The following is a 26,923-nucleotide window of genomic DNA, read 5'->3' as shown; positions in this document are numbered from 1 at the left end:
CCTGCGAGGCGACCTGGTTGCCAGGCAACCAACCCCATAGCCAATCACACAGCGCAGCAGATCGTCCGATACCCGGACTGCTTCATGGATCTGCAAACTGCAGATGTGAATGGATCCCAGAATCTGACCCAGATGGATGGATCCCATAATGTAGTCATTGCATTGGCAACTAGCCAATCATGCTTACCCTTACATGCCAATGGCAAGCTGCAATAAACTGATTTATTTACATAATTTAGAGTTTTTTTGTATTCTTTTACTACTACTACTACTACTACTACTTATTTTCTGTTTCCAGTGGTGTAAAGTAACTAAGTAGGCTACATTTACTCAAGTACTGTGCTTGAGTACCATTTTGATGTCTTTTTACTTTAATATAAATATTTTAAATATAAATATTGTATGCGGGCAAAATGTTTCAAAAATATTTTCTTCAAGATTTTTTGGGCGAAAATAGCAGAATGGCCAATGTATATGTTTAAAGGACACGCCTCTTTTGGGCTTGTTTTCATAGACCCGGTTGCTTATTTCTCTCACAAAATCTGGCAACAACACTGCCCTTAGATCTCGGCAGGCTGTACACCGCAGTATGGGATCATAAAAGGGTTGTTACTCCAGAGTATGGGATCCACAAGGGTCGTTCCAGTTCCAGTGTTTATGGGCGTAACTTGACGTCTGTTTGATTAGAATCTTTTGCAAAGGGAGCTGCAGCAGCAGCTGCAATCAGACCAGACAGAAGGATAATAATACTAATAAAACACACTTAATAGAAAGATCATTTGGCTGGGATTCAGCCTTTTGCAGCATAAAGTCATGAAGAAGCCCAGAGAGCCATGGAGAGTAGATTCTGTGTTCTGAACGACACTGAAGACCTCAGATCTCTCATTTCTTCCAACACTGATGACGAGAGTCTCCAGTTTGAAAGGTAGGCGATGCTACATGCTAGCATGTTAGCATCAGCAGTGTTGCCATGTCCGCTTATTATAAGCGACTTTGGGCTGGATTGTTTTGGGCTTGTTTGTAAAGTGTAGTTGCTTATTTGGGGCTTGTGTTTCCTAATGTTAAACCAGAGGTTCTCAAACATTTATATGGCAAACCCCCACATATTCCTATGTATTTGTACCCCCCCCACCTGAAAGTATATTGTGCCAGGGACCCCCTCCCCCATACACAATTAGTGAATGTTTCTAAAATATTCAAACATGACAATTTTCATTTTCTACAAGCTCACACGCGATGCCTAGTAAGCTTGTCTTCTGTTAGGCTTGTTTTCATAGAACCATGTTGCTTATTTCTCTCGCACAATCTGGCAACGCTGCCTGTTTAGCAATGGACGCTAGCCTTGGCTGCAGCAGCAGGGCTCCGTCTACTCTCTGGAGAGGAAACACTTATTTTGTTATAGTCTGTGCTTGTATATCTATGGAAATTAATGTCATATCATACAATCTAATGGTTCAGATTGTCCAGATCTGACGAGGTAGTCGTAATAATAAGGAAAAGTGTCTGAAATCTCTCAGCCTCAACCCACTAGTCCACTATGCACTCACTAGTCCACTAGTAACCTGCTGCTATGTCATGATCTGTGTTGATTTAAATGTCCCACCCAGGAATTTAAATGCCCTAGTACAGTGGTTCTCAAACTTTTTCATGTCAAGGACCCCCTTGACACTTATTAGCCCGCGGACCCCCATTTGAAAAGATAAGCCAGGGACCCCCATAAGAGAAGATTTGTACGGCTCTAGCAGTGATTCTCAACCATTGTAATTTAAGGACCCCCCCAGTTTGACGTGCATTAGGGCTACAGACCCCCCATTTAATGGCATTTCGATCTCTGGGACCCCAATTCATATTGAAAAATCAATGTTAATGATTAACTCTGAGAGTGTACAATATGGTCCATTTGGTTCCATTTGTACACTCTCAGAGTTACAGACCCATAAGGGTCCATTTGGTTCCTATAAATCATTTAGCTGGGGACCCCCTGGTATCCCCTCAAGTACCCCTGGGGGTCCCCGGACCCCACTTTGAGAACCAATGCCCTAGTATCCATTTAAATGTCCTAGTATCCAGATTCTCTCGCCTGGGAGACCAAACAGTCTACAGTGATGGAAGAAGTACTCACATGTTTTACTTAAGTAAAAGTGTCAATACCCTATTGTAGAAATACTCTTGTTACAAGTCCGGTATTTAAAATGTACTTGATTTAAAAGTGCAAAAGTATAATTGGCATCAAAATGTACTTAAAGGTACCAAAACGTGAAAGTACTCATTATGCAGAAGGTCCCATTTCACAAGTTTTCAAATGTATAAAAAGTTATACAAATCCTTTGAAAATAGCAGAAATACAAGCTCACCCAAGAAGAGGGAATACTCTTATTGACCCGAAGAGATGATATTGTACTTATGAGCTTAATGGAGTAGGCTACTTTTTGTGAACCAGCATGTCCAGGGTCTACACCATAGTTATATACAGATTGGTTTAAAATAACGTTTTATTCGTTGAAATAAGTTGCAGATCTTTAACTTTGAGTGTACAAATGGATTACATTGAGGATTTTGATGGATTGATTATAATACTTTATTAATGGGATTATTAACAGTACAGGTAGTATCAAAGGATAACACAAAAAGCCCCAGGGGCCGGCATGTTTCTTTTGTGGTCCATTGTACTCAATTAATCAGTAATACATATGATACATAAAATATTGCACAATACAAACACACAAATAATAATAATAATGCATGTTTTCCTGAGGTCCAGGACGTTGTTCGAAGAGATCCGAGCGTCCATCAACAACAATGACGAGGAAGACCGGTCCTTCTGGCGGCCCGTGCTTCCCTGGGGGGGCGTGTACACCATCCGGGCCGGACGCAAGGCCATCTCCTGCACGCCGCTGTACGTCAAGATCAACCTCAAGAACACCTGCACCATCGACGGCTTCCTCATGATCCTCTACGTGATCCTGCGGGACAACCAGAGCTTCCCCCGGGAGGTGGGCGCCTTCCTGGGCAAGCAGTTTGTGGAGCACTTCCTCTACCTGATGGACTCGTACGACTACACCACGGTGAAGATGCTGTGGATCTGGGACCGCATGGCCAAGCGGCAGTACCGCTCGGCGGTGCACCACGCCGCCCTGGAGATCGACCTGTTCGGCAACGAGCACGACAACTTCACCATGAACCTCGAGAACCTCATGGCCACCATGCAGGAGAGCCTGTGCACCAACTGGAGCTGTCCGGCCCGCATCCAGGAGTTCATCCAGAGGACGATCCACATCAAGTAAGCCCGGAGCGCATAACGTAATGGCATGGCCTTTCAGAAGGCCTCGAGATGCAAGGAAAAACACGAGGAGACGTCCCTTTCGAATTTTTAGCATAGATCTCAGACTTGTGACCACTTGTGACGTCAGTCACATAATGAGCTGTTTCAACCCAATCCGACCTCCTTTCTTTTGACTTGATTTCCAGTATAAAATTTAAGTTTTAAAAATGTCAAAATGTGTTAAACATATGTGAAATATATTTGGGTATTTACATGCTTCACTTGCTGGCAGCGTGCACACAAAATTTGGCGCTGTTGGTGTCAGTCTTCTAGACGGCACGACACCAACAGTGCCATACCCCCCCCCAAAAAAAACATTAAACATAATTTATAATATTGCAGTACATGTACATGTGCACAAGATGACTTTTTGTTTTGGAATTACCGTACAAATAAAGTCGTGATGACCAGCAAAAAGAGCTGTTAAGAGTTCAGAATGGACCCATCGCCCGTTGCTCGTTAATGATATTATTACTAATGGCTCGGGTAAGCTGGTCCATACCAGTGGGTCTCCCTCCTACGCTTTAGACATATTAGCCTTCTCTAAAACGATATCCAGCTGTCTAATGGTGAGAGATGAGATGATGCCACGTTCCTCCCAACGGACTCCCCTTTCCTCTGGCCCTTGTTAGCCCCGTATAAAGGCATGTTTACCAAGAGCATTCTCTGTTTAGACGGTGGATTATCCATTAGAGACATACTGTGGCTGCTTTGGCAGACTTTGTCAAAGGTGTTTTATGTTCACAGAGGAGGTGAGGCTTGTGACGAGTCCTGTCATCGAAAGGTTCTCTCAGTCAATCGTATCGTCCCTATTTTGGGTCTAAGATATTTGGTTTGTAGAGCAAAAACAGGAGGAGGCCTAGTATAGGCCCCTGGGGGACTCCGGCCAGGGGCGTAGGGTGTAAGTGGTTATGGCCCTTGCACACAGAGTAACTGCCAAGGTGTAATCTTTTGACGTGTCATTTTTTCAGATTTCTATGGCTATTAAAAAATCTTGAAAATGTGTGCAAATTAGATTTCTTTGGCTATTAAAAAATAGCATATATACACACACACACACACACACACACACACACACACACACACACACACACACACACACACATTTCTAACTCAAATATTTGCTTCTGGATGTCCCTGGAACAAAATATTTTACATATATTCGCTTTAAAAAATATATATTCAGAGATTTGCACAAAGTTTCACGATTTTTCTAAAATAGCAGATCTACAAGCTCATAGCGCAGCACTCGGGAGTGCCGTGCTATGAGCTTGTATATCTGCTATTTTTGAATAGCCAAAGACATCTAAAATAACAGAAGAACGTTCCCGGTCTTGGATGATTAGTCAATTTAAAAACTGCATGGGACTATGCAAGGACTATTGCAAGGGGCAGGACTTTAGTGGATGATGTTTTTTTTATGTGGTTTCTCTCCTTGTCTACTTCCAGCCCGCCTCATGAACTGCCTCACCGAGATCCCATCCAGTCGGCGGTTGACGAGTTCTTCTGCCCCAAGATCTTACTCTGTAAAGAACTAGGGTGAGAGAGGCATGTGAATCATTCCAAAAACATCCACTCCTTCTTCTGTGTCATCTCTCTCTGGGGAGTTGTATTGACAGAATGTACTGGTGGTCTCCATCACAGGTGTGACGGTCTGAGGGAGTTCTCTCAGAGGGTATTCTGCCACGGGCCCCCGCCCTTTGTCATTCTCAACATGCAGCAGTGGAAGTCGGAGGAGCTGTCGTACGTTCCATACCATCTGGCTCTGTCCCAGCACAGGTTGGCTATACTTTCACCTTAATATGAATGCACTGTTTTTTCCATTGACCACAGGGGAAGTGAAGCGGGCCTGTGAAGCCTGATTTATACTTGGTCAAATGTTGTAGATCTGGTATTTTCTGGTAATTAACTGCATTTCGCTGTCTGGAAAGTATGAAAAAGTCTGAATTTAGGCTCATAGTAATACTCGCAACATTGTTCTTTGTGGATGTCAACTTTCAGACTGGGTGACATTTTCTAATTCATGAAAAGGGCTACATGGTATTTATTTAGTGAAATTCTGCAATGGCTAAATTGTTCTGAATTAAGTAAATTGTTGTTGAATGTACCAATATTAGCCCAGTAGATTTGGAAAATGGGTTGTTGTTGGTATTTAAGCTTATGGCTCAAACAACCCAATTATAAAACCTGGATCGCTCCTGACCCCAAGTCAAACACTAATGTGATATGCAAATTATAATTTTTTTGTAGACAATTATTTGTATTTTTTTTTCTCCCAAATTAGTCGTTATGCCAATTAACTCTCCCACACATTTTTCCTCACATACTGCTGTTGCACCATACTGTCTCCCACCAGGAGGATGTCCAACACCCCCATTTTATTTATTTTTTAATTTCAAAAGAAAGCAGCAAGCTATGTATGCTTCTATTATTTTCATCTATATTAAGACAAATCTGGGCGACTGTAAAGACGAAACGGAAGCGGTGAGGAGGGATCACATCCACTATATCCGCTGATAATTTTCAGAGCTTCCATGCTCCAGACTGAATGACGGAAGCATTCGAAATTTGTGGGAGACAACAGTCTGGCTCGCGAGACTAGGGTGGGGCAGAAGCCATCACTATAATGGGGTCAGCGAGTGCTAGAGATGGGTCCCACTGCTCCATTGCTTTTGAGCGTTAAGAGAATGGTAATCTCTCAAGACAGATTCAGAGCTCTGCATCTGAAAGCCATGGAGGAGAGAGAAATACTGTAGTGATCGGATACCTTGACCGGACAAAGACTAGTGCAGTAGGTTTGGCTAACCCCAACCCTATATACATTAGATTTACATGCATTAAATCAGGATTCACAGGTATTCCATTCAATAGTGGTCATGTTTACAGCCAGGATAAGCTCACGTTTCATTCAAAACCTGAATATGATAGTTTTGGTATCTTAGAACCCAGAGGACTTCATGGATTTGTTTTTTTTGCTGTTTGTGCAAGTTATTTCCATGGTAATCTCTCAAGACGTATTCAGTGCTCCGCATCTGCAAATTCAAAGGATTTTTCCTTTTCTTTGGCAGATGAGTTCCCAGATTGAGAGTATGGTAACTTGAGCCTGTCTGTCCACAGGTACTCACTGGAGGGCGCCACACTCTTCAACAAGGACGAGCATCACTATTCCGCTGCCTTTCAGATCGACGGCTTCTGGATGCACTACGATGGTCTGAGGAGTGACAATCTGATCCTGTTACACAAGCCCCCCGAGTTGCTGCTGCTCTCATCTCTGGTGTATACCCGTGCCTCGGACAAGTGATCTCATCTGATGTAAACATTTCTGTAGCACCTTTTTTTTCACTTTTTTTTTATCCAAAGCGCTTTACGATGTTACACTCACCCATTCACACACCTGATGGCAGAGGCAACCATGCACCATGCAGGCGCCAAGTTGCTCATCGGCAGCAGTTAGGGGTTCGGTGTCTGGTTCAAGGACACAAAGCCAGGAGGAGCTGGGGATCGAACCGCGAACCTTCGGTTTCCTGAACAGCCGCTCTACCTCCTGAATCACTGGCGCCCCCATGATGTCAACTGCATAAGGGACACACACTACTTATACTTTGTTCAACCCTTTTTTCCCCCACTTGAAAATATGTCAATGTTGAGCGAAAGGGTCATGCGACAAAGTATAAATGAACCATAAAGTGGAGACGCACAGCTGTCGCACAGTAGTATAAAAAACATTCTATGAACCATGTGTGGTTATTTTGTGTCATATTCCTTCACCGATGCCATTACATAATTGTGTAATTTAACCCATACTACATGCCATTTTACTAGTTATTCCTAGAATTTGGTTTTGACTTCATTTCCTGTCAATAATTACTTTTAGATTACTGATGCGTTGCTCTGTTTTACTTGCAGCAAGCTCACTGTGCAAAATGTAGCTTCTGATTTTCTTTTGTGCATGCTTGGAATCCAAGAATATAATGGACTATATTAGTTCTGGGCTGATATGCATAAGTGATACCTCTGAATAATGCTCAGCGTAGCCATATACAGTAGAAACTACCTTAACTATACAAGTGTGTCATGATCACAATTTATCAATGCATTACAAAACATTGTGTTGCAACTTTGCATACAGTTATGTGGATATTGGGATGACAGCGTATTTACAACTAGCATTGTTGGCTAGTTATATAGTATTTGCATGGCCCTGTCAATATCATTCTTGAACACTTATTCATATTAGCCCTGGCCTCAAATGAAACTGGTGCTCTTTCTATTTTCACTGTGGTTTGAGAGGACGGGCGAACTAGGCAGTGCTTGGCTTCTTTTATCACTGATGCCATCTTAATTTTTTATTTTATTTTTTATTTCCATGCTGTCAAAATGAGTGGAGGCACACTTTTGAGACAGTGAATGTTTGATTAAATTCTTAAATTGTATAAATAACGTTTCAAACTGTGTGAAATATTCTTTTCTGACAGAACCTCAGCACAGATAATATATATATTATATATAATATGTACCGTATGATTTCTCTCTGAAGTAGGACGTTAACCATTTCATTTTAATCAAAGTATAACCTAGTGATTTAGTATTCCATCAACACATTGCAGACTTAACCACATGAACCCCATACTAGCGTCCCTCTTCTGGGGCATGTCATAGTAGACGAACATTCGGTAAAAATAGATCTACAACAAGCTGACATGTTTTGAGCTTGTAGATACATTTTCGGTGTAAGGATTTGGTGTAAAGGGACAAAAGGAGGGGACCAAGTATAGACCCTTGGGGTACCCCATTCAACTAAATATATACTGTATGGTTTAAAGTGGTTAAAACACAAAAGTGCCTCTGCTATTTGAATTATTGTAAAACTTCAAATTTGTAAATTATCTTTTGTATGCAGCCATTGTTAATCTTTTTTTTTTTTAAATGCAATATAAATATTTTTTTATAATACCATTGTTTTGAATTGGTGTCCATTGTATAGGACAGGCTTGACAAGTGAAGTGACAAATGAGTAGTTACCTTTTAAGGCAGGCATTTATTTAACTGGGTACAACTGCACCACACAAACAAACTCTGACTAAAATGTATGTAAAATGTCATCAATCAAAACATAAGATGTGAAGGGGGGGGGGAGCAACTGCTTCTACATCTACAATAGGGTTAAGCCCAATTTGTGCTCAATCGTGCGATAGTGTTGCATTCCCCAAAAATAGCCGACCTAGGTCTGCTATTTTTTATGTGCGACACCGCCGTGCGACGAATGCACGAATCGGGCTTTATCTTGTACTTCCAGTAATAATCCACAGGATATAAAATTCAAGATTAGATTATCACTTTACGTCAGACACACAATGGGACATGTAAAAGAAGCAGAGTGGTAATTTGGCTAAACATTGACATCAGTTTCAAAAAGGATTTTCTTTCCGACATTAAACAGTTGAGTGGCAGACAGTCTTGTTCCAGACACTGTTGTTCAACCTCCTCCATTCTTTAGTTAAACAAGCACTTTGGTGAGAAGAAGTGGGTGGGAAAACACGACATTGGTTAAGCCATAAGAAGAAATAAAAACAACCTTGGTTAGGCCATAATAATAATAAAAAACTAAAACAATACATTGGTTAGGCCATAAAAAAAAAAGAGAAATCGACATTGGTTAGGGCAGGCCATAATAAAAAAAATAAGTATGAACTTCACACATTTATACATCCCTTCTTTTTGCAGATTCACGTTTGCAGATTTCATCAGGTTCTCTCAAGAAAAAGTAGCCAATAATTACGTATAAATCATCAAAATGGATAACATACATTAGTACATGATACATGCATGTAACAGATGCTAGATAAACAATGGCAGCACACGCACAACCATGCCTGCATGGTTTGTGTGCTGTACAAAGCCTAGTCATTTATACTCTGTAGTACGACGGTGTGGCTTGCCGAAAAATAACTGATCTACAAGCTATCAACGTGTTGTAATAAATTAGGCTTGATCTCTCTCTGAAAGTTAACATTCAACATCAACGAATAAAGCCGTCACAACAGATATGAGACGAAAAACTGAAATGAGACTATGTTTTAGAAGCCAAATAATACGAATTATTATAAATATGAAACATTTAACTCCTCCATCAATCAGATTTTCTACCAAACAAGTCAATGACGTTTAGTTCATGTTCAACTAGGCATTAAAACAATCATTACGAATTCACACGAAAAAAATTTACATAAATATATTGCGTGGCAATGCAAATGTGCTTGGTGGTGGAAAAGTCTCAGCGATTGTAGGCTACATAAACCTTAATTTTCTCCAATAAAAAAAAAACTAAAAACAGATTTGCCAAGCAAATCTCAAAGTGATCTGTGATGAGTGATAAGGGAGGGGATGCCATCTGTAACCATTTCATTGAAACGAGTAATTCTTATTTTAAAGGAACGAAACATTATTTATTTAACCAATATGCATGGTAGAGTATGTTAATACAATATAACTATTAGTACATCTGCAATGGTTGGAGGTGGTCTCCCATATTCTTCCATTGAGAAATGTAGACCCCGGTGTCCATTAGGACATCTAAATGGTTGACCAAGTAGTACCGCCTGAAGCTCGTGAGCCAATATCTCCCCCTGGTCAAGCGGGGATAGCCTCTTGCATAAGCGGCAGCAATGTGGAGACCTGGTTTTCGAATCACAGGTATAGGGCATAAACGTTACGGATGGTAGCTTTAGGAAGAGTGCAAGGTAACAAGTGGAAGAACACATGCCGTCTAATGCTTCAGGTATGAGGATTGGTTGCAGTCAGTGATGGTCTACACTACATCTTGCGTTTAGGTCAAAGGCCACAATAAATAAACTTTGTGGGGGGGGGGACTACAGGTAAATTGGTTTGAATATGCCTTAACCACATTAACCCTGGTGTCCCTATTTTGGGCATGTCATCACAGGAAGAGACCTTCCACAACCTTTCAAAAATGGCCAATCTACAAGATCACAACGCGTCGCACTCTATTTTTAACTCCATATGCTATGCGTTGCGAGCTTGTAGATCGTCTATTTTCCACCACGCACCACTGTCGTCTGACAAAGTATAAAATAGGGCTTTAAGTGGTTAAAAAACAATGCATGATGAGTACAAATCAACCGGCATGCACAACACAACATACTGTACAATGATAGCACAAGATGCCAAGTAGGATGAAACGAGGCCAACGGTACTATTTGATGTCTCCTCAGACAAGCATCACTCAGATATGCCAACGTGTGACTCCATTACAGTAATAACATGAGATGCCTTGGCTTTTCAAAGAGACTACACACAAAAACCATGAACCCATAGAGAAAAATAAAGTCTTATTGCATCATCTAAATGCCGTTAGCCTAAATTAAACCTATGTACAAATTACAATATGTATCAAATCGTTTGGTAAGTGCAAGAGCTCTGTTAAAGTTTCCACGTTATGTGCAAACGGTGTACAATGCAACTCTAGACTAACGAAAACAGAGATTCAAATGGACACCAAAACGCCAGCCTTCATATTCTATGCTCCATCTATTGCTTCAAGCGGTCCGACCAAACTCACATATATGTATACAGACACCATCGTCCGGCCTGGAATTGTACAATCCCTGGAGGGGGGTGTGGGGGCGGGGGGGGGGGTCTAAGCTCCAAATGTGTCAGGTAGCCATGCCCAAATGTGCCAGTCCAGTTACTCTGCCAGTACCAATGGACTAGTGACAGTGACAACTTGGTCTGAGTTGGCAGCAGCCCTTGGTGCTTTATTATACATTTTTTTTAAAAACAAAGAAACGTGATTGTGGCACGTAGGTAGGTGTTATTTGTCGCATCGGAGGTGGGAGATTTGTGGCAGACTATATATAAAGCAGGTGACATTTTGGCACGTGTCATAGGGCTGTGAATAATTCACCTCTCCTCTGATGCCTGATTTAAACTTGGTTGAATGTCGTTTAGCTCACATACTACAGTACAAACACAACCCTGTTGTGAGCCATTTTTGGTGCGCGAGAGAGCGGCACGCAACTTAGTATGCCTCACCCTTGAGACTGCTATGGGTGGAGCAAGCAGTGCGGGTGTTAAGGGCTTGGTCACAGGCAGAATGCCTTATTCATAGCTGGCTGGGAGAAAATGCTGCCATGCTGGCAATGGCCATTTGGGGACCATGACAAAGCACCTTTACATGCTGCACCGGGGACAAAATGTTTGTCAGGGGAGCCACTGCTTGTGGCATTGTCTAGGAAAAGGGTAAATTATTTCATTGAAGTCAATGTATCCACAAAACATAGTGCTACTCGTTGTGGATGTTCTATAGCAACAGAATTCTCTTTAAGAGAGACTGCTTTAATTTATTGCGTGGTGTGTGTGTGAGATTGTGTAGGGGGGGTTTTAGATTAAGGGTATTTTTAATAAACACCAACATCTACAGTAAGACAAGTACTGTAACCTAGCAGAAGCTGCACAAAAGGTTGGCCTCGTCGTTGAGGCAGCAGACACACAAACAGCTCAATCCTGAATCCTAGATATAGCACCAGTTAGAATTATGTACAAACCTAACAGTGAACAGAGGACCTGGATCACTTTTCAATGGTTTGTGAAGTGGAAATGAGTGTGCGTCCTTACCGAAGGAAGGTGTTAGATACGCTAGAGCATAGTGTGTGTGTGTGTGTGGGGCGGGGGGGGGGGCTTTGAATGGTTCCAAGGATGAAGAAGAGACAATTCAGCTGGGTTCATCATTTACCTCTCTGTAGATGCTTGGATCAAATTCCATACACACACACACACACACACACACACACACACACACACTAACTAGTGACCCAGTGCAGAAGAACATTTACAGGCAATGCACTAGAGGATATATTCATATCTATATATTTCATTTAGACTATTTACAAGAGAGAAAAAAGGCAGCCCTTTTTAAGTAAATATAAAGATTCCATTTTTTCTCTTTCTTTTTTTTTGTGAAGCACTGGTGTGGATGCGGACATCTCTAACTCAAGTGTGCAAATTAATCACCAAGCTTCAGTCAGACACACACACACACACACACACACACACACACACACACACACACACACACACACACACACACACACACTCCAGCATACAGACAGACATCCTCACTAACTTGGCCATCGACCACATTGTCATACAAACACGAGCAAAATGGCAAATTTCTACAAAATTGGAAACACGTTCTGCTTGTAACAAGGAAACAAAAAAAGAACAGTGGAGAGAAATGCACAGAATTAATGGTATGAACACAAAAAAAACTTAAAGTGTACAAACAAGACGACAACAAGGACAAAAACAAAGAAAGTGACAGGGTTTCTCCCACATTCCTCTCTGGTAAATGGCTCAGAGTCCTCACTGTGGTCCAACAACAGCAGCAGTGTCAACATCTCTTGTCATCTCAGAGACAACAGACATCTCCATCTTCCTCTCTCTCATCTTCCTCTCTCGTCTTCCTCTCCCATCTTCCTCTCCCGTCTAAAGCTTTGACACAGCTTTTCTGCATTTTCTCCAACCAACGCCGTGGCCGCCCACCCTCCTTCCCGCCATCCATCCATCCATCATCCATCCCTCTGGGATTCACGTTGATGTGGAGCCACTCCTCAGCCCCGTGGAGGATGAATGCGAGGAAGAGGACAACAAAGAAAAGAAAAGAAAAACCAAAGAAAAGAGAAGCCTTCTCTTCGTCTTTTCTCTACAGCCTAGTCCTAGCCGGCCGGGCCATGGGTCAAAGGGCGGTCAGGCCAAAGTTACAGCGGCAGTACATCATGCCGCTGGAGTCCAGCCACGTGTCCGTGATGGGGTCGTAGCGCTGGACAGTGTTCAGGTAGGACGAGCCCGAGTGCCCCCCTACCACATAGAGGTAGTTATCCACGATGGCAGAGCCCACACCTGGGGAGAGACACATCCATGATGACATGCTCTACAGTTCACTATCGTTTTGGAGTAGAGTTGTTCCGATTAGGCCTGTCACAATTTATTACATAATCACCTAATCGCAATGAATTGAGAATCGTTCACACATTTTCAAATATTAAAAAAGCAGAAATAGCTTTATATATTTAAGTTATTTGTCATCTGCCATGTGCAATTTTTGATTACCGAGCATAAAAAAGCAAACAGAAATGATTTGTATTCATGTGTTCCAATGTTCAATGCCAAACACATAATAAAATCGTTAATCGCCAATTAATTGTCAACTTAAATTTGTAATCGTGACAGCCCTAGTTCCTATACGGATACCAGTATCGGAAAAGCTACCGATACTGCCTAAAATGTAATTTATCACATGATGATATTTCATTTACAGTCAAATTCTGATTGCTTCAGTTGATGTTGCACGACGGTTTTATACTCTTACTGTACTATTTATATTATAATTTTACTAGCTTAGTTCTCAAACCTTTTAATTTCAAGGACCCCCATAATGCTTATATAGTATGCTTAATTTATATCTAGAGGCTCACAACACATCACAATACGTTTTGAGACTTTTGATTGGCTATTTTTGGCTACGCTACACCATCAAACAACAAAGCACATTCAGGCTTAAGTGGTTAAAGCTGCAATCCGTAACTTTCATGATGTCCTACCCAGGTGTTAAACCCGTGGGTCCCTTGTGCGAGCACCGACATTTCTACTGCCGAGCTAGTGACAGAAAGCGTGTTTGAGCAGAGGATATTGAGGTTCAAGAATGGATTGCAGCTTTAAGATACTTTAAATGTGGTTTATAATCGTAAAAAATACTTGATTATGGCTTTAAAAGTAGCTTGTTCCATGTCTGATAGCTAAGTGGTCTCAACTCACCGGTGCGTGGTTCATTCATGGGCCGACAGGCTGTCCACTGGTTCTGGTGGGGATCGAACCTCTCGATGCTGGACAGGTGGGATACGCCGTTGTGACCGCCGACCACGAATATGAAGCCCAACATGACCCCAACTCCAAAGTTGATCCTCTTGTCTGCCATGGGGGCTACCATTTCCCAGGCATCCTTGCTGGGGTCATATCGCTCCACGCTGAAGCAGAACAGAGGTGTCACAGTTTAGAGCAGGGGTCTTTTTCAAGGGGTTTTCAGCCCAAGGACTGAGAGAGAGATGAAGCAGGGACCCCCCCAAACTACAAATTGTATGGAATTGTGTTGCAGATTTAACTTTTTCGTAGATTTCATAGATAGATTCATAGACTTGTTTGACAGCACTGTATGTTGTATAAATCAATGTTTTGTTTTTTACACATTAGCTTCTCTATTAATTCATGTTAATGTGTATTTTCAGGCATTTAACCACTTAAAGCCTCAATACTAATCTTGATCATCATAAATTATTCCATTTCTTTTTCAAAAATAGCAGATGTACAAGCTCGTAGATCTGATATTTTTTAATAATGGTTACATTGATTGTGATGCTATGTTAACTACTTTTGCCGGGGGACCTCTGGAACCCGCCTAAGGACCCCTGGACCCCACTTTGAGAACCACAGGTTTAAAGGCACATATTAACCACATGGGCCTCTGTACCCTGCGTTACATAACCCCAAGCGCTCCTTTTCTGGTGAAAACATTCGTGAAAATAGCGGATCTACAAGTCGCTATGCGACGCTTGTGGGCCTGTAGATCGGCTATTTTCTGCAGAGATTTGCCGGTGTACAGGGAAAAAAGAAACAAACCAAGTATAGAACCCTGGAGGACCCCGGTCAACTATGTGGGGGTTTACAAAAGGGCAGATCAAAGTGGCACACATTTTGTTTCCATGACCAGACTGCTCACACATTAACTCGGACTCTGTATTTTTAGGCTTGTATTATTGCATTTCTGTTTGATATAATGAACCAAGTTGGTCTTGTACAGTCAACAAAGCGTTATCAGGTGGAGGCTAATCCTCTCTCCCCATCAAGCTTCTCTGAGTTCTCTGCACACACTGTGTTGGTTTCAATGTTCAGCTGATAGAAAAGCAGTCCACGTCTATTACTATTCTCAACTTTTGAAAGCGGTCCGCTCATCCAAAAAAAGCACACTTACCAGTGCCTTTTCTTTGCGCTGTGTGGTCACCTTTTTCATTTCTCATAGGTTTTAAAAAATGATTTCTTTTTGAAGATGGCTAGTGTGTGAACATAGCCTACCACACTAACGGCAGTAATCCTGGTGAACATGACATAGTGAACAGGATGACAGCTTAGAACAGGTAGATTGTATGTAATTAACCTGTGGTCTTTTTTTAAATCTGTTTAAGTGTGGCTAGCGAGAGTGTGGGATTAGCCTTTACAACTCAAACTAATCTGGGGTAACTGTGGAATGGAGACTACACTACACAAGGGAGGATTTGTTGTAAAAGTAACATCTCTAACAATTTGTGTGACAGTACGTTGACTGTAATGGCACCAAATTCTGCTGAGAAGAGATGGAATCGCAAGAAAAGAAGCAAGACTACATTTAACACAAATAAATCAACTGAACATTATGAGAATAGTGCAGTCCCACTCTACTACTACAGTTGTTATAGTTTATAAGGAGATGGGGATGGCGGCAAAACACATAATTTTGGGGTCCTTGACATGAAAAAGTTTGAGAACCACTGATATAGCAACATAAAACAGTTCAGAAAACTGTTAGGATTTAGAAGACATTTGTAGGATCGGCCTCAATGGGTAATAAATATTCATTCTTTTGTACTTAGTTTTACTCTTAGTTTTTAATGGCCTTGATGATGATGGTGGGAAAACTAGTACAATAATGTATAGGGCTCAAATTGGTTAACTCATTAAGACCTGAACGCATCAGTGTCACTTTAGATTTCTTTGGCTATTCAAAAATAGCAGATATACAAGCTCATAGCGCGGCACCGAGTGCCGCGCTATGAGCTTGTAGATCTGCTATTTTTGAAAAATCTTGGATTTTTTTTATTTTTGTTTTTTCCAAAAACTGTTATGATTTAGATTTTTTTAAAGAATCGCCTCAGGTCTTAATGAGTTAAGAAAGCCTTAACAACACTGCTGGAAAACTGGCAATTTGGGAATTGCCTCACAGTATGTAATGGTATATAATCTGCTGTGGAAAGAAGAAAGAAAAAAAAAGCCCCCCAAAGATTTAATGTCCAAACACATTCTCCTGACGGGTTTGGGGAGTCAAGGAGACTAACAACAACAGAGACATGGCTCTCTAGTGAAATCTCAACACCGCAGCATTGAGCAAATAGCAAAACCTTCAGCAGCCACCTCTGTCTGTGTTTTAATGTTTAATTCATACTCCGTCATACGACACAACGCGCTGTGAGCTTGTAGATGATCGGTTATTTTCGGCGCGCAATAAATCAAGCTTTAGGTTTCCAGTCCACTCGGTGGCAGGACACTGGCTGTTTTATCAGCAACACTGAGCCGTCTTTAGCTATAAAGATAACTATAACGATACGACAGCGATGTAAGCATCCACATAGATGAAAAATAACATTCCATCTGTAAACAGGGACGCCCTGTAAATTGATTTTGATTTGGCTTGTCAAATATCAATACATCAACAATATCATTCACCATTGTTGGTTGTTAAACGTTGCCTTCAACTTGAGTTAGATGTTTTTTTATAACTACACATTTATACAGTTATCGTTAGGGTAACGGTACGTTTTAACAGCGGGCGACTCTCGGGCGATGCTGGGCGACATCGTCCAAAATATAAAGAAAATCCATCTTTCATCGCCCCCCCCGCCCACTTCGCCCGATCGCCGGCTCTCATAGACTTTCTTTATCTTTTGGACGATGTCGCCCGCGATCGCCCGAGAGTCGCCCGCTGTTAAAACGCACCGTTAGGGTTCCTGGTGTAGAGAGCCCTTTACAAGGGTTTACCATCCTGTATCAGATGACCACAAGGCATCACATTGAGAGAGTTAGGGTTTACATAACCTTAAGTTATTGATGTGAAATGTTCAGAGTTCAGATTGCAAGAATCCTTCAGATGAAGATATTTGTGGGACTTAAAACGTTGAATGATTAAACGTTGATATGATTATTATTGGAACATAAATAATTCTGCAGAATTATTTAACTCCGCAGATCTAGGATTTTCCTTTTATTCCTCGATCCTGATCGCAAAATATTGTCAGCGATGGATAAATCTAGACAGACCTTTACTTTTTCCAGTTGTTGGGAAATTCAGTTGTTAATCCAGCCCAAATCGAGACATAACTTTGAACTGTGACTAGCACTAAAATTACTTCCATCCATAATATAAAGCACTTGTAACTCGTGTTAAACTAGCAGCGAGCAAGTGCCGGCCATTTCCACAACCAATAGCCTAACCATTCATCATATTAGCAATAGTACCTGTTCATGTGTGCAGGGCCATACCCTCCGATAGCATACACCATGCCATCCAGCACCGCGGTGGCAAAGCAGCTCCGGGACTTTGTCATGGGTGCCACGGGCTGCCACTCCTTCATCTTGGGGACGTATTTCTCCACCGACTGGAGGTAGTACTGGCCGTCGTAACCCCCCAGGGCGTACAGTTCCCCGGCTAGGACCACCACCCCGAGGGTGCTGCGGCACTCCGCCATGCGCTCCACCGAGGACCAGGTGTTGCTCTCGGGGTCCCAGCTCTCCACTGTGCTCTCGTGCCTCCGGTAGCTGATGCCCTGTCTCATGTGCGTGGCGATGCCTCCCACCACGTACACCTTCTGGTCCAGCACTGCTACTCCGAACTCATAGCGCGGTACGCTGAGCGGGGCGAGTCCTATCCACGAATCCGTCTGAGGGAAATACATTTCCATGCTGCGAGACAAACGGAAAATACCCAATACATTAATAATCATCTTCTCTCACCGGATGATATAAGGATTAACTCTTTGACTGAAAATAAATATTCTGTGACTAGTTGAAAGGTAAGGAAAAAGCTGATTTTCGCAGGCAGTGGCGTAGCAAACAATGTTTTATTTCTGTCAGTCAAAGAGTTAAGGAACCTTATTTTCAGTGATTTAGGTAGTTGGAGAGGCTTATCTGAAACATAATCAATATTACCTTTCTAGAGTGGCAAACAGACCGGCCTTGCCTCCGACCGCAAGCAGCATCTTGGGGGCGCACCGGGGGCGCGTGGACAGCACCGTCTGGTAGGAGAGCCGGTGCTCAGGCATAAAATGGTATTTGAGCGCCTCGTTGAGCAGGTGCTTGCACGCGTGGTCGTCGCGTATAAGGTGGTTGGCTTCGTAAAGGCGAGTGAGGAATTTGACGCTGAGGAGAGGCAGGCGCACGCAGTGCAGCAGCTGAGCCAGGTGCTGCTGTCTCTCCGTCACGTCGTACTTGATCCAGGACTCCAGCGCGTAAAACACCGTCTCCTCCGTGACGACCTTGAGACAGTCGTTGGACACGATTTCGTCCAGCTCCGCCCTGGTGAGTTCAAAGAACTCCTCCGTCTGACACACCTCCTCAAAGTTCTGACAGATGAACTTGGTGGCGGCCAGACACAGGTCGTGGCAGCCGTAGGTCTCGGCGAAGCGGGAGATGCCGATGCAGTTGCCGGCGTCCAGCTGGCTCTCCAAGAAGGAGCAGCACTCCTTAAGCACCAGCTTGACCTGGAGCAGGTTGGCGGCCGGTAGTAGCGACTCCACGGTTTCTTGGGAGATGAAAACTGTGCCGGTGTAGGCGTACTCCACGATGGCCTACAAAAGAAAGAGGTACGAGTTTGAATAGATTTGACAGAAAACAATTCCCAAGTAAGATATATTAAAGCTACACTTCTGAGTTTAATGTCTGTTGTCTCCTTCTCCCAGCGGAGAAGAGGCAATAGCAATGATGTCCAGACGGCAATAAAGATGGGCAATGATGTAGTGGTAGTATTAGTATATCTTTTTTTAAGAAAAAAACGTAACCCTATATATATCCGCCATTTAAAAATATCAGATATACACATTGATATTGTTGAAACATTTTAATGACACAAGTCTTTTATGGGGATGCCTGGCACAAAGACATTTTCAGATTTAACCCGGGAACGCATCTCTGTCATTTTAGATTTATTTGGCTATTCAAAAATAGCAGATATACAAGCTCATCGCGTGGCACTCGGTGCTGTGCTATGAGCTTGTAGATCTGCTATTTTAGAAAAATCGTGAAGGTTTGTGCAAATCTTTGAATATACATTTGTGAAATATTTTGTTCCAGGGACCCCCAGAAGCAAAGATTTGAGTTACAAATGTTCGCTTTAAAAACATATATATTCAAAGATTTGCACACATTTTCACGATTTGAAAAATAAATAGCAGATATACAAGCTCATAGCGTGGCACTCGGTACCGCGCTATGAGCTTGCATATCTGCTAACTAAAATGACAGAGATGCATCCCAGGATTGAACGGGTTATACAAAAACCTGGAAACGTACCTGTAGAGCTGCCTCGTCTACGCACTGGAATTCCACCTCCGAGGTCTCCTTCTCCGACAGGTTGCCCGTGAACATTGCCTTGAAGTAGGGGCTGATACTGGCCAGCACCACTTTGTGAGCGTGGATCTTGGAGTCGCCCACACGCAGAACAATGTCACATAGCTCATGGTCTTGTCGTAGGAGTTGCAGGCCTTGCAGCAGCTGCTCAGAGTGAGGCCGGGTCAGACTGGCAAGCATATAGGACTGAGCCTGCTGGTCCATCTGAGAAACAGGAGGAATCCACGACACAAATCATCAGTACTGTTACCACTTCCACAACACTGATCAAAAACAAGACACAATGTTTTTGTATATATATACACACTCTGTGTACGTGTGTGTTTAATATATATATCGTTGCTTTTGGGCAGAAACCTCTTGTCTCCAAATTCAAACTTTTTGTGTTTTTTTTCCCGGTAAATTAATGCCCTACTTGATCATACTACAGCGTCACACAAAGGCATTAAGAGTAGCAGATATACAAGCTCGAAACGCGGCGCGAAGTGACATGTTCTGGGCTTGTAGATCTGCTACTTTTGAATTTGAATCCTAAAAAGTAACTGTTTTGGACATTTGGAGGTTCAGACAGTACAGAATATATATATATATATATATATATATATATATATATATATATATATATATATATATATATATATATATATATATATATATATTCTGTACTGTCGTGAAACTAAATTTCATATTAATGTACTATTACAACATTTTTTCCCCCTCCATAATAGAGAAAGCTCACCGTTAATTTTCATTTACTCAATCAACAATCAGAACTCACAACAAACTGATCATACTGTAAAGCATGCCTACTAGTAGGCAGCCTAATGTTGTACCTGCCCAGAGATTAATTAAGTCAGTTAATTGTCTGTCATTAATTAAATGTTGACTTAAACAAACACCAGGGTACACAAACACTTTGACATCCCTCCTTCTATAAAGACAACCTGTGGGTCCTGGAAAGGTTCATTTTCAAATGGAGGTATAAATACAAAATAATGTAATATATATATATGTATATAAATACAAATCCTCAGAATGACACCATACTATACATTGGCCTAGGATGCTGCTGACTATGAAGCCTGATTTATACCTCGTAGTAGCTCGCACGGTATCGAGCGTCCAAAAAAAGAACAGATCTACAAGCTCTCAACAATAGCTTTATCTTTATGTCCTTTTCTCTTTCTCTTTTTTTTGACAAGCACAGCCTTGCACGATGGAGAGTACATGAATAAGCTTTTTGAGGCCTTGTTGGATTTAATTAGAGGAAAAGGTTCATTCCTGGATCAAAACCCACAATAATATGCTTATTACAGCTTATTAATGATGTTAAATAATAACGTTATACTCTGAGCTTTTTCAGAGAAAGACAGCCTCATAAATAAATAATAAACAAAACAAAAACAAAATTAAAAACATGATCGACGGTGAGTTTAAAGCCTGGCTTCACAACAAGACAGTTTGTTTACAGCAGTGGTTCTCAACCTGTGGGTCGGGACCCCCAGGGGGGCCCCCATATGATGTTGGGATGGGGGGGGGCCCCAGATGACAGTGAAGTGACAATTTATGGACCTTTTTAGTACCTAAAAAAATAAAATAATAAGATCATCACTGCATCAAAAGTAATCAACACACTATAATATACAAATTGGTCAAACATTGGACAAATTATATAAGAAATTGAGGCAAAATATGTTGAAAATAGCCAATCTACAACCTCAGTTGTGAGATTGTAGATCGGCTATTTTTCACAATATTTATCTGTCAAACTAAATGTAATGCCTACAATATCCAAATGCTTGTCAGGGTGGGGGGTCCCCAGTTCAAATAGGATTCTTTTGGGAGGTCCCCAGTTCAAAAAGGATTATTCAGGGGGCGGGGGGTCCCCAGTTCAAATAGGATTCTTCGGGGGGGAGGGGGGTCGCGGCCTGAAAAGGGTTGAGAACCACTGGTTTACAGTAAGGATTGTTATTGGATTAATCCAGTAACTAGACGGAGGCCCTTGTCTCTTCGTTGCGTTGCACTGCAGTCAGTGCAGGTTTAGGCTGCTAAAAATAAACAGTACTGGCTACATTACCGCAACATTGTTGCACATAATCACATTAAAACAACGGCTAGCTGAAACAAACGGACACAATGTGTCCGCGCCGTGGCTGGATGAGCTTTAATACATCATCAAATACATTTGCCATGATCTGCAGGGGAAGAAAAACGAACCTGTGAATGATGTCGCTGTCTGTGTGATGTTGCCGCTGAGCTGACTGTCAAGATGGAGTTGCAGTGGAAGAGCTTCAGCACAGAGATGATGTGAGGGTCTGGGCAATGACCACCACCACTTCCTGCTGCTTTCACAATAAGAGCAACATAGATGTGAGGATCTGGTCAAAGAGACAGAGGAGGGAACCACCACCACTTCCTGTTGCTTTCACAATTAGAGCAAAAGAGATGTGAGGGTCTGGTCTTATTTTTAACTCTATGGGTCAATGAGACAGACTGGGAACCACCACCACTTCCTGCTGCTTTCACAATAAAAGGTTGTCTGGCTCATATACAGGCTAACTTTTGTTTTTTTTTGATTGATTGAATACTTTATTAACAGTTTTCAAAATAGTACAGTGGTAGGATTATACAATGATACTAAAAGGATAACACAAAAATGTATTGGTTGGTTGGTTGGATGATTGATCGTATTAGGTAAAAAAAAAATACATAATATTAATTATGATACAAATTAAGATTTTATGTTAATTTACAGTACAAACCCCAAATGAATAAGCACATATTGGTTTGACTTATAACCAATTTAATCAATAAGGTGAATTCCTCCACGCACAGTTAATAATCATTATATGATCACTAATATTGTTGTTTGCTAAATTTCAAAGTATATATATAAAGTATATAAGAACTTTATATTTTCCCTCAAAACATTAGTATTTTAGAGTTATTTGAATAATCTTTGTGTCAATTGTCAATTCATATATAAAAAAAATACACAGCCACTCAGTCATATTAGTCGGATTAAGACAGACAAAAGGCCCCTGGGCACAGATTTACAAAAGGCCAGGCCCCTAAACCCTCCGGCTGGTACTGACTTGATACAAAGTTATACTCTAAGCCTCGGCTTCAGCATACACCTTTTTGGTGCCATTTCTGTATTTGTAAACTAAACTGTATTCTGTAGTTTTATCCGTTCATGTTCTGTTAAAAGGACAACACCACAAGAACTATTTTGAACTGTAAGAGGATCTACACTACACATGCATGTGAACGCCAACGCCACAGAACGCCAACCATATTAACCACTTAAACCCTACATATGTATTTTCTGTTTTCTGTTACTGTGGGGAAAGCTTTTGCTGAAAATAGCCGACAAGCTCTGCTATTTTCTTCTAAAGCAATTTCCCCACATTATGGAAAACATTATTCAGTGTTGACAATTTCTCGACGAATGTTTGAGCAGAAAACAACATTACAGATCATCATAGCATTAGACCTCCTGGCCTGGCTTGGACTCAGAGATGCTATTCTAAATGGTCACATAAGGATATTATGCTAAAGATAAAAGACTAGAGAAAAGAGATTATGCTGACTGGTTGAGTTAAGGACGTCCATGTACGTATAGGTACTAAGACGTTCAGGCTTGTTACGCTAAAGAGAATAGTCCAGCGGAAATAGACCTTGAAACAGTTGTTGACCATCATAATGACAGCAAGGAGGAGTTGTGACAAGACCCCTGCTGTGGGTTTAAAGCTCTAAGGTTCAAATATTCAAATAGTATAAGCCTACACCCACAATACAAATGCTGGGTTTTAACAACACATTTTTTATAGTTGATTTTATAGTTTCCAATGCTGTTTTGCACGCCCCTCTAAGGTCTAAATATAAACTGGCAGGATAGACATGCATTTAAAAGGTATCATCATGGTGACATATAGGCCTAAGTGAATATTTAAGCTATTCCTTAAGTTCTTCAGTAGGACTTTTGGGGCTCTGTGTTTGACATGAATGACTAACCCCTTTGATGAGAAATGCAAAGTTAATAACATCGGCAATTCAGACAAAGACTCAGAGGCTTAAAGGGCCCCCCTGAGCTGTTGGGCCCCTGGGGCTGGGCCTGCTGTGGTAGGCCCATGCAATAATCCACCCTGACCCACCCACCCCTCTGTTATTCTCTGGATGAGAATTATTATAATGAAGAGGAGATTTTAAAATAGGCTAAAGGGGCAACACAGACATAACTGGTATCAAAATAAAAGCCATATACTCCAGTCCAGTGCAACTGAACTTTTTTTTATTTGATTATATCCACTACCTATAATAATAATAATAATAATAATAATAATAATAATAATAATAATAATAATAATAACAACATACATAATGTTTGTGTGTGAGTCTGATATACAGTAGGCTATATATAGCCTATAATAGCAGATTAAAATAAATAAATGTATTTATTTAAGATAGATAGATAGATAGATAGATAGATAGATAGATAGATAGATAGATAGATAGATAGATAGATAGATAGATAGATAGATAGATAGAGTGTGTGTGTGTGTGTGTGTGTGTGTGTGTGTGTGTGTGTGTGTGTGTGTGTGTGTGTGTGTGTGTGTGTGTGTGTGTGTGTGTGTGTGTGTGTGTGTGTGTGTGTGTGTGTGTGTGTGTGCGTGTGTGTGTGTGTGTATGTACTGTATGTATGTATGTATCATAAAGTATGTATGTATGTATGTATGTATGTATGTATGTATGTATGTATGTATGTATGTATGTATGTATGTATGTATGTATGTATGTATGTATGTATGTATGTATGTATTTATTTATTTATTTATTTAATATAGATATATAGATAGATAGTAGATAGATAGAAAGAATATAAAATCACGACTTATAAACTTGTGTTTATATCAGGGTTATAAATACACGAGACCACTCTCGCTCGCATCTCTCTCGAGAGTTGAAGTAGCGTCACCATGGCAGCGGTCAGTTTGCGACATGTAGTCGCCATTTTGCTGCCTGACTGCCTGTCTGTCTCGGTGTGTGGGCTCCGCTGAACGGAGCCTTCAACAACACCCACCCGAACATCGAGCCAATAACCCGGACCACCGCGTCTGTTCCCCCCGCCGCGGTGCTGGAACCATCTCCATCTGTCCCAGAACATTACAATGTCCTGGACGTCATATCTGGACTCTGTGTTCTGCCGAAACGTCTCAGAGGAGCGAGGGAGGACTTCTGGGGAAAATGCGAGCTCTAAGAAGATTTTACGGGGTTTCTAACTTTGCTAAGAATAGCGTTGTTATTGTTGTTATTATCATTACGTCTCTTCCGAAAGCAGCACCGTTAACTGGCTGCGTTAACCCTGGCTCCCTGTGGATCACGATGGTCGTTGGAGAAGAAGGTAATCCGGTACCGTAACGTTAGTAAGTCAGTGAAAATGTTATTGACGCCATGCAGATGAAGAGGAGGAGTGGAGAGAAGCCTTCTTCTTCTTCTTCTTCACCACCACCACCGTCCAGTGGAAAAAGCAGGGCTATTTCAGCCATTCCACGAGCAGCAACGACAGCCACAAGTGGTCGTGTTGCTGCTGCAGCTGCAGCTGTTGTTGTTGTTGTCGTGTGGATGATCTACCAGTCCAACAATGTCAATACAATTTGTTTACAACAGTACGCCTTTTAAACGTCTGGGCTGGGTACGGAGGGAGTGAGTGATATTATGCTGGAACACATCGCCATTCCACGCAGGGTTCTGTATGCTCTGGTCCGATATTATGGAGTGTTCCTGTCCATGTCCATAGGATTTGAAATGGAAACTGGTTTTAAATACTTGTTGATGATTTCCCAGCTCTGACCAGCAACATCTGACTATTTCGACTTTAATGATGATACTTGGATTGATCTCCCAGGAGTTACATGAGCAGCTTCTGGACCTGAAGAACTACCAAAACCGAACAAATGGGGTGGAAGAGCTGAAAGACATCCTTTCCGACCTGGACCTGAAGTCGGTCCCGTCCAACAGTATTGATGAGTTTATACGTTTTCTCCACCAGCTCCTGGATGACAGCAATTTTAAAGTATTGTATGGCACTTTACAAGTTATTAACGTCCTCATTCAAAAGCTGGATTCAGATGTTGACAGATATTTCAAACAAATCACTTGTGTAGCCCTGAAGTCCCTCGGGGACACTCACACCGTCACCAGACATGAATATATGAATGTGTTTCGACAGCTGATGAGAATTGTAGGACCGCAGAAGGTGCTGGATCTCACCATTGGACATCTCAGACACAAAAACTCCAGGGTTCGAGAAGACATTCTCAACGTTATCACGGCAGCTATGCTCACTCATCCCAGGGGGGATTTCAACATCCCTGACCTCTGCTTCGAGGTTGCACCATATTTGGCAGACAGCAAAAGGAAGGTTCGCCATGCAGCCCTCGAGCTGTTTGCTGTGTTTGACTATTGCCTTGACATGGGGAAAAAGCAGCCTCTGATAAAGGCCGTGGACATGGTCGAGCTCAACGAGGATGCCGAAGGTCTAATGGCGGCCGTGCAAGCAAGACGAGCAAGGCATGTTCTGCCAAAGCTCTCAACAGAGGGGCTGGTGGAATATGCACTGGTGGTGCCCAAACCGGGACAGCAGTGCTCTCCACAGTTTGGTTCTGGTGCCGACCTCGACTGGGTACTCAATGGAGGGTGGATAAACGGTGCCAGAAATCACAGAAATGAACCAGACACTGAGCGGCTGTACGGTTACGGCAGTTTAGGTTCACTGACTGATGCCATTCCACTGCCGAGGAGGATTGTCAGTGCAGGCAAAGGGAAGAACAAGCTACCCTGGGAAATGTCAAGCTTCACGTCCACAGAGAATGACCAGCCATGCAGCGCTCCTAATGGAAAAGACTCTGAACAGGTGGGGGTTATTATCATCTCTAGTCTACACCCCAACAAGTACCAACTCATCCTTCTCTTATCTATCCATCAGTGTCTTTGCCCAAAACCCCCTATTGATTTTACTGTATGCAAAGCATCCCAATATTTGTATTGGCTCTGTGGTGCCTTGTCCCATTGAGACCTGGAACTGTGTCATTTTAAGATTTGAGCTAAAAGCATTATTTTACACTTTTGGCTATTCAAAAATAGCAGATATACAAG

The 26,923-nt window shown here is 41.9% G+C and overlaps 3 protein-coding genes across 4 annotated transcripts in view; 2 read left to right on the top strand and 1 right to left on the bottom strand.

Annotated features, from left to right (window-relative positions):
• Positions 1-681: 681 nt before the first annotated feature.
• Positions 682-8,159, top strand: dorip1 (dopamine receptor interacting protein 1). 2 transcript variants are annotated; one of them, XM_084045168.1, is made up of 5 exons: positions 682-925; positions 2,762-3,280; positions 4,772-4,861; positions 4,967-5,101; positions 6,440-8,159. In XM_084045168.1, the coding sequence occupies exons 1-5, from the start codon at positions 834-836 to the stop codon at positions 6,621-6,623; spliced, it is 1,020 nt and encodes a 339-aa protein (XP_083901294.1). In that variant the 5' UTR covers positions 682-833; the 3' UTR covers positions 6,624-8,159. The 2 variants fall into 2 exon arrangements, with proteins under 2 accessions (XP_083901294.1, XP_083901293.1); XM_084045167.1 differs by having other exon boundaries at positions 2,756-3,280.
• Positions 8,160-8,386: 227 nt separating this feature from the next.
• On the bottom strand, positions 8,387-22,105 carry klhl28 (kelch like family member 28). The gene is made up of 6 exons (XM_084045298.1): positions 21,983-22,105; positions 19,709-19,969; positions 18,350-18,987; positions 17,660-18,103; positions 14,156-14,364; positions 8,387-13,240 (listed from the first exon to the last, which is right to left on the bottom strand). The coding sequence occupies exons 2-6, from the start codon at positions 19,967-19,969 to the stop codon at positions 13,077-13,079; spliced, it is 1,716 nt and encodes a 571-aa protein (XP_083901424.1). The 5' UTR covers positions 21,983-22,105; the 3' UTR covers positions 8,387-13,076.
• Positions 22,106-24,643: 2,538 nt separating this feature from the next.
• The window catches only part of togaram1 (TOG array regulator of axonemal microtubules 1), a 32,765-nt gene continuing 30,485 nt past the window's right edge, over positions 24,644-26,923 (top strand). The window contains exon 1 of the mRNA XM_084044427.1: positions 24,644-26,681. Within this exon, the coding sequence (XP_083900553.1) occupies positions 25,647-26,681 (1,035 nt within the window). The 5' untranslated portion in view covers positions 24,644-25,646. The remainder of the gene's footprint in view (positions 26,682-26,923) is intronic.

This window comes from Gymnoscopelus microlampas (genome assembly GCF_963454915.1).
Source record: "Gymnoscopelus microlampas genome assembly, chromosome: 20".
NCBI lineage: Eukaryota > Metazoa > Chordata > Actinopteri > Myctophiformes > Myctophidae > Gymnoscopelus > Gymnoscopelus microlampas.
This window is presented reverse-complemented; position numbering and strand designations above follow the sequence as displayed.

Bases quoted from the DNA above. Each gene is read 5' to 3' on its own strand.
- dorip1 (XM_084045167.1), top strand. From the start codon at position 834: ATGGAGAGTAGATTCTGTGTTCTGAACGACACTGAAGACCTCAGATCT. The intron at 3,281-4,771 runs GTAAGCCCGGAG...GTCTACTTCCAG, and splicing joins CAGAGGACGATCCACATCAA to CCCGCCTCATGAACTGCCTC. The intron at 5,102-6,439 runs GTTGGCTATACT...GTCTGTCCACAG, and splicing joins CTGGCTCTGTCCCAGCACAG to GTACTCACTGGAGGGCGCCA.
- klhl28 (XM_084045298.1), bottom strand. From the start codon at position 19,969: ATGGACCAGCAGGCTCAGTCCTATATGCTTGCCAGTCTGACCCGGCCT. The intron at 18,104-18,349 runs GTAATATTGATT...TTTGTCTCGCAG, and splicing joins CTGTTTGCCACTCTAGAAAG to CATGGAAATGTATTTCCCTC. The intron at 13,241-14,155 runs GTGAGTTGAGAC...GTCTCTCCCCAG, and splicing joins CATGAATGAACCACGCACCG to GTGTGGGCTCTGCCATCGTG.